Below are 14296 nucleotides of genomic sequence, written 5' to 3'. Positions count from 1 at the left end.
AATCTTCAAAACTCTGTAAACAAGTGAAGTGTCTAGCTAATCTAACATGCTTGTGGATTGGTTCTCAGTCTTAGGAAGTTACTGTGAGAGATGTGGAGTAAGAGACAGAACATTTTCATACTAGCCATTATCATTCCAAAGCAGGAAGGGCTACATATGAGAGATTTATATGTGGCTAAGAGTCCAAGTAGAAGACGATCAAAAATGGGAAATCCCAAGAAGTCACTTATAAAAGAGGACTGGGAACATTTTGCCATTTTCTCACATTAGTAAAGTCATCTGTATGGCTATATAGTTTGGAATCTGCCCAAAAAATTCGTTATAAATTCTAGCTTGTATGTACAGTTTAGGATAAAAATGTGCTCCTGATTGCCCTGTGAAATTTCTAAATGGTTGTTTCTGCCTTGAATGTTGTTGCATTAGATCCATTTCGTCCTTTGGTGGACAGTCAAGCCTACCACTTCCCTGGGGCTAAAAAATAACCCTAGGGGAGGCACTACATTTGCCTACCTTTTTGTGCAGTTCTGATAGAATGATGGATAGGACAAGGGGAAAAGGCAGTAGTGGAGTGAGGGAGGGTGTGGAGGAGTGAGGATAGTATTTTTCTCAAAGATGGTTTCTTTGTCCTTACACAGTTACTGGTTCTAGTCACATTCACATAGATACACACAATTTTGTAAGAAGAAAGCACCAGCAGTCAGCTAGAAAGAGGAGAGGAAGCCCTTATCTGGCAGAAGCTCTCTTACTTTCTAATTCACCAAATACCCTTTGTCACCTGTGATCGTATGAGGGAGCACTTCTTACTTTCACATTTATGCAGAACAGAGACACCTTGGGTGATTGATGCAGGGACTTATACCAGCTCCTTCCTCCAGAGGAGTGTCCACCTTTCCACTTAAAGGCTTCTTTGATCTTTTAAGAAAGAAAAAGAAACAGAAAGGATGGGTTTTTCTCTCTTTCCAGTTTTGCTACCACTGTCCAGTAAAAAATATTCAAGCTCCCTCTGCAGCCTCAGCAGAAAGCAGGGTAGGGAGTAGGGCTACTTGGAAAAGGGAAGGAAGACAGCTCATTTGCAGGTGCTTTGCTACTCCTGAGCATGCATGGATATGGGTTTTTTGCCTACCAAGCTGACCTTCCACCTCAGTAGGTCAGTCAAGGATACAAGTGTTACTCCTGGGGGAATTCTATGCCAAAAAAATTAAAATTGTGCCACTCAAAATTAAAAATTCTGTCCACAATATTTTAAAATTCTGCAAAATTGTGCATATTTTGTCAAAATAACGCAATATAATCACTCTGGTTTCAATTCTTTCAGTAATTTATTTAAACTACAATACAATGGATGAAGAATGGGAGTGGGGAGCATTGGAGGGAATCCCGAAACCCCCTCTGTCTAATAGTAATGTAGCTAGGTTTGACCCTTTATTTCTAGTTATTAGTCAACAAATATATGCAGCCGTATGCTCAGTGTTACATCATAGGCAACTGAAGAGCAAGTGAGGGCTGGGGAATCAAACTCACAATTTATATTGGCTACTGACCATCTCCAGAAAGGTCAGTAGCAAACAGTTCCTGGAGCACATTTTGATAGGAAATTCTTTCTGTTCAAAAATTTAGACCAGCTCTAATCACGAAAGCACCATAAGCATTTATAAAGCCATACTGTCCTTTACATCCCTCTGGCAATGTGAAGAAGTCTTAAAACTTTTACACCTGTTTTATACTCCTCGGGGAACTCACAAAGACAATGAGAACAATTCACTAAGCAGGCAGGCTGCTACATTCTGCTCTGCCGGAGGGGACAGAGCCTGCTCCATGCCTACCTCCTCAGAAATACCTTGAAGCCCTGCCCCTCCATGCTGAGCATGCTGCAATAGTGAGGAAGAGAGTGTCTTTCTGTCTGTCTCTCTCTCACACACTTGCACAACTGCCCAGCCCCTCTCCCACCCCTCCTGACAGTGATTTACATCTTTACCGGCTGCTCTGGACACTCAAGCCAACCTGCCTGTGCTGCCGGGGAGGGGCTCATGAACACTTTTGCCGCTTCCCATTGCTTTCCTGTCATAAGTAATTTTTCTGCGGGGAAGCAAAGGAATCTGCAGGGAACATGAATTCTGCACACGTGCAGTGACACAGAATTCCCACAGGAGTAAAGTGTTCGTACATGCCTCAGAAAACCTGAAACAGGACTCGGACATTCTCAGGTAAATTAAAAATTAGTTATTTTGCAAATATATTTCATTGTTACTTTTACTTTTAACAATTCATAATCTATTTAAGCTAAACTATTCCTACCCTAAATAGGTAGCATGTTCACCCCAGCCCAATATAAAGGAATACAGCAAATGGCTTCAAGTGTAATAAAACTTGCTATGGCAGAACTCTCAAGATCTTCTTATAATTTAGTTTTATGAATTTGTCATTATAGTATCATGTATTTTTAAAGCTCTCTCATGATAGCCTATGTTTTAGTGTGCATAAAACATAGTGGGCCAAGTTCAGTGCTGATATATACTCCAGGTTTACCACTAAATTGTCCAAGTTAATATGTTTAAAGAGAGTAACAAGCTCAGTTTCTAGTATTTCTGTCCTAGATGGACATCTAAATATGAAAATCTGGAACCTTTTGGTAGTAATGTAATGGTAGGTACCCCCATGTTATTTATAGAAAATGATTGAAAATATCTATTCTTTAATTGTTTTATATCAATACAGTAACACTGATTAATGCAAAAAGATTAAATTTTATTTAAATCCATTTTTCAACCTTCTTTGCACCCAATGTCTTAGCACCATTGCTATTTTTTATACTCTTCAGGGCTTCTTTGTGGCAGCCTGAACTCATGCAAGAGTTAAGTCATTCAAGTATAAATTCTATATAGAGATAGCTTTGTCAATTGATATTCCACCTACAGAGAAAAGGTATTAAATAATCACCTTGAATCCATCTTTTCACCACATCCAAGCATACAAGCTACTGTATTAGGTATAGCTAACTTTTTCACTGAGGATGGTTACTTTGTCTTGTAGTCAAAATATTTCACACAGAATTTAACAACTCCTCCAGAAGTATCCAGTTAAATATGTACTATGGAGATTCAGTAGCAATTCCACAGTTTAGTCTGTGTTATCTTAAGAGTGTGTGTGTTTGTATATATTGCTGTAAGTTTGATTGATTTTCTAAATCCATAGTGCTGCATCAAAAATGTTGGCTGTGCCTAAAATTTTTCATTTTCAGTTTTGCACAATATGTTAGTGGTGTTTAAATGAATGGCACAGCAGTAAATTGCATACCTGGAAACAATAACCCTGCAGCAAAGACATTTTCCTCTCTTTAAAAATAATTTAAAGAGCTCTGATATTTGTTATGTTGCATCTAGAAAGTCAGAACGAAAAATATTCTGAATCTCCTGATGCTTTTTTATTTTATTTTTAGCTTTTTTATGCAGCACATAACGAGAAATGTTTATCATCGCATAACCTGCTGTCTTTTATTATTCTTATGATATGGGATGCTTTTTATTGGTACAGCCCTTCATTTGTGCGGTATATAGAGCAGTAGTACTTTTAATCTGTACAATAAAACAAGCTTGTTATTTTTATTAACATTCTTTGAAGGAATGGAATGCCATTCATTTTTAAAAGAATGCTTATATTGTAATAATTTCACTGGTACATTTCTTTTATGATCATTAATTTGAGTCAGGATATGGGTATTCTCAAGGGGACTTGATGTTCATTGGTCTTGCAGTGAATTTTTAAGATATTTAGGCTTAGTTAAAATTACTATTCCAATTTTGCTACATTAAGATTGTGCCTTTGTGAATTGCAGAGTATTTCATTTTTCAGTGGTAAAACTAACTAGATTATGACTGATACTGTGTAGATAATATGTTGATCATTCTGTTAATTAGAATTCATTATCATTTTGTCTTACAAAAATGTATCCAAAGCAATTTTTGTCATTTCCTTGAACATATTTTTAGACAGTTGATACATGTCTTGTTTTTACCAGCATCACCAGAGCGACACACAGTCTATAGCCTCCTGGCTGGGGCAGACAATAATGAACAGTGCATATTCTCTGGCCCTCAGGGTGGGGAAGAGCAACAAATAGTCTATAGCCACAACCTCCTGGCTGTGGCAGACAGTAGTTAGCAGTCTACAGGCCTGAGGGCCTAAAGTGAGCATGCAGCCAATACCTAGCTATGGGGTTGGCAGCGAAGGGGGAAGAATAGGGGGACCCAGGTCCACCCTACTCCACCAGATCCCAGCCCAGGGCCCTACCAGTGGCATGTGATCCCACCACTGTGTCAGCAGGGACCCTCCCAAAACACACTGACGGCAGCTGCAGCAACACAACCAGACTAAAGTCTGGTTTTCCCTGGGCTACTTCCTACCTGTACCTCTTCATAGGCCCCCATTGCTCATGGGCCCCCAGTCTCCTCTGAGTACTCAGCAGCTGGCAGTCCCAGCAGCTCCTCAGGGTACTCGACTGGCAGCAGTCCCGGCAGCTCCTCAGAATACTCAACTGGTGGCAGTCATAGAATCATAGAATATCAGGGTTGGAAGGGACCTCAGGAGGTCATCTAGTCCAACCCCCTGCTCAAAGCAGGACCGATCCCCAATTAAATCATCCCAGCCAGGGCTTTGTGAAGCCTGACCTTAAAAACTTCTAAGGAAGGAGATTCCACCACCTCCCTAGGTAACACATTCCAGTATTTCACCACCCTCCTAGTGAAAAAGTTTTTCCTAATATCCAACCTAAATCTCCCCCACTGCAACTTGAGACCATTACTCCTTGTCCTATCATCCGCTACCACTGAGAATAGTCTAGATCCATCCTCTTTGGAACCCCCTTTCAGGTAGTTGAAAGCGGCTATCAAATCCCCCCTCATTCTTCTCTTCCGCAGACTAAACAATCCCAGTTCCCTCAGCCTCTCCTCATAAGTCATGTGTTACAGTCCCCTAATCATTTTTGTTGCCCACCGCTGGACGTTTTCCAATTTTTCCACGTCCTTCTTGTAGCGTGGGGCCCAAAACTGGACACAGTACTCCAGATGAAGCCGTACCAATGTTGAATAGAGGGGAACGATCACGTCCCTCGATCTGCTGGCAATGCCCCTACTTATACATCCCAAAATGGCATTGGCCTTCTTGGCAACAATGGCACACTGTTGACTTATATCCAGCTTCTCGTCCACTGTAACCCGTAGGTCCTTTTCTGCAGAACTGTTGCCTAGTCATTTGGTCCCTCGTCTGTAGCGGTGCACGGGATTCTTCCGTCCTAAGTGCAGGACTCTGCACTAGTCCTTGAACCTAATCAGATTTCTTTTGGCCCAATCCTCTAATTTGTCTAGGGCCCTCTGTATCCTATCCCTACCCTCCAGCATATCTACCTCTCCTCCCAGTCTAGTGTTATCTGCAAATTGCTGAAGATGCAATCCACACCATCCTCCAAATCATTAATGCCACATCTTGCTCCTGACTCCTGTCTTAAACCCCAGCCTAGCTTGACTTTGGTACCTGTCTTCTTACTCAGCTTGGTAGCTAGTCCTGACTCCTACCTTTGACGCTGGCCCAGCTTGGCCCTGGTACCCATCTCCTGACTTGGGTTGGTAACTTGTCTCAACTCCTGCCTTCAATTCCCACCCAGCAGACTGCTGGCCTGGCCACCTACACCCCAGATATAACAGTCTCATACTTTGTTAACATGAGCCAATGATCCATGTCAGATAAGTCTATATTTCAAAAGATACTGGGTTCAGTCCTGTATCAGTTATCAGCATATTGTTTATTCTATAATTGATACTGTGGTTTCATGCATTTGTTTCTGTGGAAATTATGTTCCTTTCTAAATTAGTGTCAAAAGGAAGAAATAGTTTAATTTCAGTGTGTTCCGTTTCCTATAGTATTAAGTACAGATTTACATGTTAAGGCCATTGTAAGACCAAGTATTTAAGGCTGGAAATTATGAAGAAGCCTAAGGGAATTGGGTGCCCAAATCCCAATAAGCTTCTTTAAAAATCCCGGCCTTAAATTTATTAGGCCAGATAATGTCTCTATATGGAAATGCCTACATAGGGGCTGGGAAACTACGGGAGGTTCTCTTCATGGACTTCCCTCTGAATTCATCCATGGTTTGTTCTCTTGTAGAAGAAATCGGGGTCCAGCCCACACACCCAGTAGATCCTTTGACATCCGGTGGACCTTGGAGTCCAGTGGGGAGCATCCAGATGGAGGCCCTCTGTCTTCATGATTCTATGCTGACCTGTGTCTTGCAGGTGCTCCAGCCATATACCAACATTAATGTAATGTTAAATAATCTTTAATGCCATTGGCAACATTAATTTCCATATGGCATTTTTCACTAGTTGCACCAGAGTGACAATGTGTACACTCCTTTCCCTCCCCTGCCCCCTGACAATCTGTCACTCTTACTTGCTGGCCTGCTCCTTTCCCATGCATGACTCTTTGGACCTATGGAGAGCATGCCAGAAGAATGAGAGGGATCGTGCTATACAGGTAGCTGACCTCCTATCTCTTCTGCATGGAGAGGGGGAGATCAACATATTGGAAGGTCCTCTCTGCTGATTTTTCACTCACTGGAGAACAATGGCTTGAATGTTCCAAATGACCTTTGCAGTTAATTTGACTCATATATGACCCTTTCAAAACTGCATGTTGCACATTGGCAGTGAGATATTTTGCATGCGGTTTTTCATTAAACTTGTAAAGGGTGTAACTAAGGCAGGCTGTGCTATGCATGCATCGATGACAAACTTAGCTGCACAGTGAAATACGTACTGAAGATGTGCATGGGAAAAGGGAGAAGCCCTCAGACTCTGTGGAGCTTGTCAGGACCAAGGAGTTATGAAGGGCTGCTTTATGATTTGTATGAAGTTTCATGGGAAAGAGATTCTGTCCTAAAAGAAAAGGAGTACTTGTGGCACCTTGGAGACTAACCAATTTATTTGAGCATAAGCTTTCGTGAGCCACGAAAGCTTATGCTCAAATAAATTGGTTAGTCTCCAAGGTGCCACAAGTACTCCTTTTCTTTTTGCGAATACAGACTAACACGACTGTTACTCTGAAACCTAGATTCTGTCCTGTAGCTTTCCTAAGATGCTTAGGATAGGATGTTCGATAGTGTCTGTCCAAAAACTTCCTGGTTAGGTAATTTAGATACCAATTTTTTTGTAAAACCAACATAGCTTCAAAAATCTGGAAGTTAAATGCCTTAGTTTTGTGGGTGGTTGTTTTTAATGTTAAAATTAGGAAATTCCAGACAAAAACTATGTTGAGAACATTATGACCTATACAATTAAACAGTCAAGGGAGGAAATTCCAAAATAACAACTGTACACTTTACTCTCCCTCTCCTTGTCTATAAGTGTATGGTAATCTTTAATTACATGATTGCAGAGTATTTCTCAAGATGTATAACATGATTTTTTTTGACTTTGAAAAACAAATGTATAGCATCTCGTGATTTTCTTTTTTTAATGCTTCTACTTTCTTTGTCATAATGCAGCATAACTTCAGCAGCCTTACATTTAACCACCTAGCCTTGTGTGTCCTGAGAGGCTATTAGATACCTAGCTCCTACTACTTTTGTGCTTCCCCACTCTCACTTTAAACTTATTACCATTTCAGCACCTGCCCCCTGTCCTTTGTTTGTGTTTCCCCAGATTAGATTCCAGTGATGATGGAATCTGTGAAATTGATCGCTGCCTTACATTTTTAAAGAAAGAGAAAACAGACTTCACAATCCACTGACATATGCCAAAATATTGTCAGTTGTCATGGATTTTTTTACAAGCAGCGCTGGGCTTGGAATTTAGCTGTAGGGTATTTGTTTTTATATTGGATTGTTTCATTTTAAGAAAATGTAGTGCAGAGTAATGAATTAATCAGATTAGACCAATGGTGGCACTTGGCACTTAAGCACTTGGCCATGGTCCATGGAGAGCTGTTCTCCTCCTTGTTTCCAGTTGCTACATTGCATTAAAAGAATCTAAAAGTATATCAACTACTTTCCTACTACTACATTTGTAATTATGTAATGGCTATAGTTACTACATGATTGTGAATGGGAGGGAAGGTGGACCACACTCACTGTAAGAGGAAGTATCCATGACTTCTATTAAAATGTTGTTCATGGTATAAAAAAAATTGGAGAGTATGAAATTATTATTAATGTATGTCCTTCAGTCTGCCAACAACATGAGTCTTATCGGCCTGTTTTTCATCTTCTCACACAAACATCTTCATACTGCCTTCCACAATGTTCCTTACATGTGTAACGCTCACCTTGAGTTAATCTGTAATGCTGATACCCGTTCCTTTAAATCTCCCCTCAAGACCACAGTGCTAATAAGAAATGATCCAATAGCTAGATTGAGTGGAATAAAGATGAGGTTAGTTGGCAATTTATCCACCTATAACCATAAGATTTGGGGGGTAAATACATATGTATGTATATGGAATATGCATAGGATTGTATCATTGTTCTGTGTCATTTATCTTCAGGATCAGGATTGTTTCTTCATAGACATTTGTACAGTACCTGGCACAATGGCGCCATGTCCCTGATTAGAACTTCTCAGTACTCATATAAGAAAATATCAAGCAGTAATAAATGGCACGTATTGTTACATTGTGTCATGTTATCTTAAGAGGAAGAGAAAAGGGGATCATGGTTTTGGTACGGATATTTGTGCACAGTGAATGGTTCTCTCACTTGAGAATTAAGACTTTGTATTCTGGGCAGTAAAATAAGAAAGCACATCTCTGTTTATCTAAAATCCCCTGCTCATTCTCCTACCACAGAGCACTACTGGATGTGTCTCCTTGGCAACAGCTGTTCTAGGGAAATGGTGGAGGATTACATAATGGTGTTGACAGTCTGGGGAAATTAAAGATCTGTGGCTTTCTTTTTTCAGAGGAAGGGTGCAAGAACCACATGTACAAAATCACATTATTTTCAATAGTGCATTAAAACTTAAAGTAACATGAATATATCCCAAAACCAACTAAAATGTGTGAATTTGTGGAGGGAGAGGACGGAAGAGACTCTGGCCACAGTGCAGTCTTCCTGTATTGCCTGAGAATGTTAGGAGCACACTCCAGTTCTTTCAGAATTGGAGACTTTAGAAAGAATTGGCAAGTGCAGCTGGCATACTCTTTGGGCTTGTCTACACTAACCGGGGGATTGACGAGCGGCGATCGATGCATCAGCGGTCGATTTAGCGGGTCTAATGAAGACCCGTGGCTAAATCAACCACAGATCGCTCTCCCGTCGAGTCCTGTACTCCACCAGATTGAGAAGAGTAGGGGGAGTCGATGGGAGAGCATCTCCCGTCGACATCGCATAGTGTGGACCCCGCGATAAGTAGGTCTAAGCTACGTCGATTTGAGTTACGCTAGTCACGTAACTCAAATTGTGTAGCTTAGATCGAATTTCCCCTGTAGTGAAGACAAGGCCTTTGTTTCCTTTGGTGATTTGCATTCAGAGTATAATGTCCAAATATCACAGAATAATATGGTCTCTATATTCATATAATATTTTTCATATTTTGAGCACACAACTTTTTACACTTGCAACTCTGAGAACCGTGTGTAGAATAAACACAGTAGTGTGCACAAATCAAGTAGTTAGAAATGCTGTTAGATGTGCATATGTAATTCAGACCCTGTGCATGTGAAAAATGCACATGATAACTTGCTCATGTGTAACTGTGGCTGCTGTATTGAGCTTCCTTTGAGAATTTGGACCCAGATGACCGGACTGCTCCCCTCTCACTGCCCAGAGCTCTCCTTGGTCCCAGCTGGGAGGCAGCCCCACTCCATCCTGGAAGGATCCCCTAGGTAGGATCCTGCATTCCCCCAGTCCCACTCCTCCCCTGCAGGATCCTGCAGCCACCTGCTTTTCTTCTCCTAATCCCATGGTATTCTCCATAGCTGTCCCCCATCTCCAGTTTTCAGTGGGAGGGCTTCCCCAGAGCGCTTATCTTCATAAACTCATTCTTCCTGCACTAAAAGAACAGTTCCTGCACTGTGGGGGATGTTAAGCCATTACTGCCAAACTTGGAATAGGGGCCAGCCCAGTTGTGCCCCAGCTTCCCTATGGCTGCTGTCTGTAACACAAGCAGCATAATGGCCTCTAGTAGCCAAAGGGGAAAGCTGCACGTGTCTCAGGCAAAATTCCAGAGCTGCCTGTGTCTTCTCACCAAAACCAGCCCCAAACTGCAGCACCTGCAATATTACAGGCATTGGCAACACTGCACCAGGCAGTCTCCTGAAGGAGAGGGAAGCTGCGGAAAATTACAAGTGAGAAAAAGTAATATGGAAGTATTATAGTTATTTCACAGAGGGATAACCTGGAACACAGAGAAAGTGTGTGACTTCTCCAGGGCCTGACAGCGAGTAAGTGGCAGAACCAGGAATAAAACCCAAGAGTCCTGACTCCTACTCCTTTTACTCTGACATATCATATGCCCCCCCTTGGCTTTTTAAGTGAGCCCTTTTGTACTTCTTGGTAAAAATTGATGTGAAATATCCACTGTAAGAAATAGGAACATTACTTCCACTTCAGTGTATAGTGCTCATTTAAGAATGGTTTCATGCTTCTGAATAATGAATATATCTGAATATTTCATGTTAGGGAAAAGGCTAAAGTTGATCGAAGAATTCAGGTAATTGAGAACAGAAAAATGGCTCATTATAAGCCTTAGAAAAGTACTCCTATAACAAACAAAACTAAAGTTCATTTGACATCACTCTTAATTAGAAAGAATAATATTGTTTCAGAATTTGCCTTGGCTAGGTAATAGGAATGGCTTTAATTGTTGTCATCCATTTTTTTTCCCCCTGTTGCAGCTCCCAGACAGCTGTATAATGGATTACTATGAAAAATACAAGCATAGAATGAATGAGCTGGAAGCGTTTAATATGGTAAAAACAAAGGATTAAAAACATTACCTTGTATATATGTGCTAGTCCAGAATAGAACCGTGTTGAATTTTATGTGGTGGTGGACCGTCTTATATTGTGATATACTGTCTTACTTCGAGGATATCCTATTCCAGAGCTATATTGGGTGTCAGTAAAATAATAACGAGAACACATGGAAGGTTCTTTTTCAAGGGGGATTATGAATGAGAAGAAAGAAATGTCAGACTCCTTTTGAAACTGGATTGGTCTCCATGAAGTTATTTCACAAAAAATCTTCTAAAAAATTATTCCCCTATTCAAGAGCTTTCTGCCACTTATAGTATGATTTGCATATTAGATTATGCCTCAGAGCCAGCCAGATAAAATACTTTCCCTGCTCATAACATTCCATGGACTTTTGATCTTTACTAGATTTTTCTGAAAATGTCAGAGAGGGAAGAACTGGCAAGGTGGCACTTGTAAAGGTTTTGCTCAAGAAAATGATTCACCTTCCTAGAAGTGTTTCTGGGGGACAGAGTTGTCTTTTTAGTAGTATGTTGGCTTACTTTCCTAAAGCCATGATCGTGTCTAACCTGTCTTTCAGTTGAAAGTTGTTCTGGCTCCCTGTATAGAAGTTTTATTACTTCTGGATCGTCTTTGCTACCTCAAAGAGAAGGTGTGTTTTCTTCATATTTTATGTTACCTGAAGTCTGTTTATTTTAACCAAATTATTTACTGAGTACCAAAGAGTCCCTGTTGTAGACTTACTATTCTCATCATTGTTGCAAAAATTTAACTATTAATTCCATCTTTGTCTAAACATATGCCCAGCAGATGTTTTTTTATTATTATTTTAAGCAAAGCTGCAACAGTAAAGTTTATGTTCTTTTAATTGTATGGTAATTACTAGTCAGTAGACGGTAAAAAAAAAATTTAAACCCTTACAAATCTTATTCCATACCAAGTATTGGTATATTAATCATTGAAAGTAATACTGGAAGTACTAAACAAACGTTACCCTGTGTATACTAGAGCTTTCAACTAATGATATTTTAAGGACTGATCTGCTGCCCACTGATCTCAATGGCAGTCTTTCTGTGGACTTCAGTGGGCTTTGGATCATGTCCAAAATGCACATGGATTATTTTTATCCCTACTTACTTAAGATATATAATGAAAGAAAGATTTTTTTCAGTTATATAATCAATTGAGTTGTACCTGACTAGCATATAGCACATCTGAACTGGCCAAATACAGATCTGGTGTACAGTAAGCTGGTGCAACTACTCTGACTTCCATTGAATTACACCACTAAGTCTCAGCTTGTCCTAATTAACTCAAAAGTAATTATCATACTTATGCTGTTCCAGTAAAACATTTTCCATCCAATAGTAATTTGTTAAGACTGTTATAGTGGTTTCTTTGAAGCTTCTACTGTGGGCTATATTCAAAATAAAGTTTTGTGACCTTTTCATATTAAACCCATTTGTGTGAGCAGCTCTTTTTTCCACTATAAACTTTTCATTTTAATAGCTTCGTTTTATCATAAGGAAAGTTTTGTTTTATTCTCTTCTACAGTACACTTGGAGCAAATGAGTTGTAATAAATGTTTGGTTTTGTTCTAACTGGTATTTTTACAGAGGGAGGCATTTCTGAAATATCTAATGATGTATTTCCCAAATTCCAACTAACTATAAATCATGAAGAGATCTGTATATTTCCCAAACTGGGAAATCAGACCTTCTGCAGTTAGCACTGATTTACCTTCTCTAAATTTAATATACCCATAGATTTAATCTTGCACTGGTTACTCCTGAGGGAATTCTGCGCTACTTCACACTGCAGAATTCATGTTCCCTGTAGATTTCTTTGCCCCCCCCCCCCCGAAAATGATAGGGAAGCAAAGGGAAGATGCAAGAGCAGTCATGCACTTCTCCCCAACAGTACAGGCATGTCGATTCCAGTGCCCGGAGCAGCCAGTGGAGAGATAAATCACCCTGGGGCTGGGGATGCCCATGGGAATAGTTGAGGGGGGAGCATTGTGGAGTCATGTGCCACTGCTCCCCATTGCTGTGAGCACAGAGCTGCCGAGTGAGGGAGTGTGCCGTCCGGCTTGCTGACACCTGAATCCCCCATACATGGATCCTGCTGGGCTGAGCCTGCCTGCCCACTCCTGGTGCACCTGTTGCAGAGGGCAGGGCCCCAGGGTGTTTCAGGGTCAGTGTCGGGTGCAGCCTCACCACTGAGTACCTGGCCCAGGGAAGAGGGGACTACAGGGTGATCTCCTACTCAATGCAGCCAGTGGTCTGTGCTCCCCACTGCCATGCTGGAACCTCCACATTTATGTATTGACAAATATAATTTGCTGAATTTTAAAATATTGTGCACAGAAATTTTTTTTTTTGGTGCATACTTTAATTTTTTGGTGCAGAATTCCCTCAGGAGTAACTAGTAGACTCACAAATTGTATTTTTCTAGACAAGATGAAATAGAAATTATAGAAACCATACAAAGTGTTAGGGCCAAATCCAAGTCAACTTACTCATGTAAGAAATCTCATTAACTGCAGTGGTACTATTTGAATGAGTAAAGTTAGTAGGATTTTGTCTTTAATTTCACTGCTTGTAATTCATAAAAGAAAAGATCTGTACAGTGAGTGGTAGACCCACATGACAATATGTAAGAAATAATTTAAAGGCTTTAAACCACAGATTGTTTTTCTTTTCATAAGCATTATTTTGTGAGTTCACAACTGTTTCATGTATTGCATAAAAGTTAGAGTTTCCTTTTTTTGCAGTTTTGTATTTCAAAATATGGACCCATTCCCATATCTCAGCTTTTAAGTCAAACACATTTTTATGTGCTTTAATCATGTATCATTTTACAGGACAACATTACCTGGTCTGGACTGGTGAAGTTATTTGATCCTGTGAAATCCCCCAGATGCTATGCAGTTGTTGCTCTGAAGAAATAGAAGTGTGTTCAAGTTGAAGCAAATTGCTAGATAGTTCACTGCTCTAGGTCTGATACTGTTGTTACTTTTGACCCCCATGTTTATTTTGTTGTTATTTTAAGTTATTATCTAAGTACTTCAGTGATATATTATGTAACCATCTTGTTTTTACTTGAAAAATAAAGCATTAAGTATGAATCATGAGAAATATATCCAAAGTAAAATTGAAGTCATTTTATATTTCAACATGTCTTGGTCTAATTTATTAAAGTAATGTTAAGCATCTGATTTTCCCAGAAAAATTCAGAGACCCATATTGTGAGATTATTTTTAAAGCAGAACTCTATTGATGGTAATATCTTAAAAACTGATGGGATAGTATAGCTCAGAATTATGGGGACATGCCCA

The 14296-nt window shown here is 40.1% G+C and overlaps 1 protein-coding gene across 2 annotated transcripts in view; it reads left to right on the top strand.

Moving 5' to 3' along the window:
* The window catches only part of METTL25 (methyltransferase like 25), a gene marked incomplete at its 5' end in the record, with an annotated part of 99196 nt that extends 85109 nt beyond the window's left edge, over nucleotides 1-14087 (top strand). The window contains 3 exons of one of the 2 annotated variants that reach the window (XM_084616747.1): nucleotides 10882-10956; nucleotides 11540-11611; nucleotides 13823-14087. In XM_084616747.1, coding sequence (XP_084472873.1) covers nucleotides 10882-10956; nucleotides 11540-11611; nucleotides 13823-13909 — 234 coding nt within the window. In that variant the 3' untranslated portion in view covers nucleotides 13910-14087. Of the gene's footprint in view, nucleotides 1-6156; nucleotides 6933-10881; nucleotides 10957-11539; nucleotides 11612-13822 lie in introns of those variants that run through there. The other variant, XM_084616748.1, reaches the window with a different exon arrangement.
* Between the last annotated feature and the right edge of the window lie 209 nt (nucleotides 14088-14296).

This window comes from Lepidochelys olivacea (genome assembly GCF_965140295.1).
Source record: "Lepidochelys olivacea isolate rLepOli2 genome assembly, chromosome: 1".
NCBI classification, from domain to species: Eukaryota; Metazoa; Chordata; order Testudines; family Cheloniidae; genus Lepidochelys; species Lepidochelys olivacea.
This window is presented reverse-complemented; position numbering and strand designations above follow the sequence as displayed.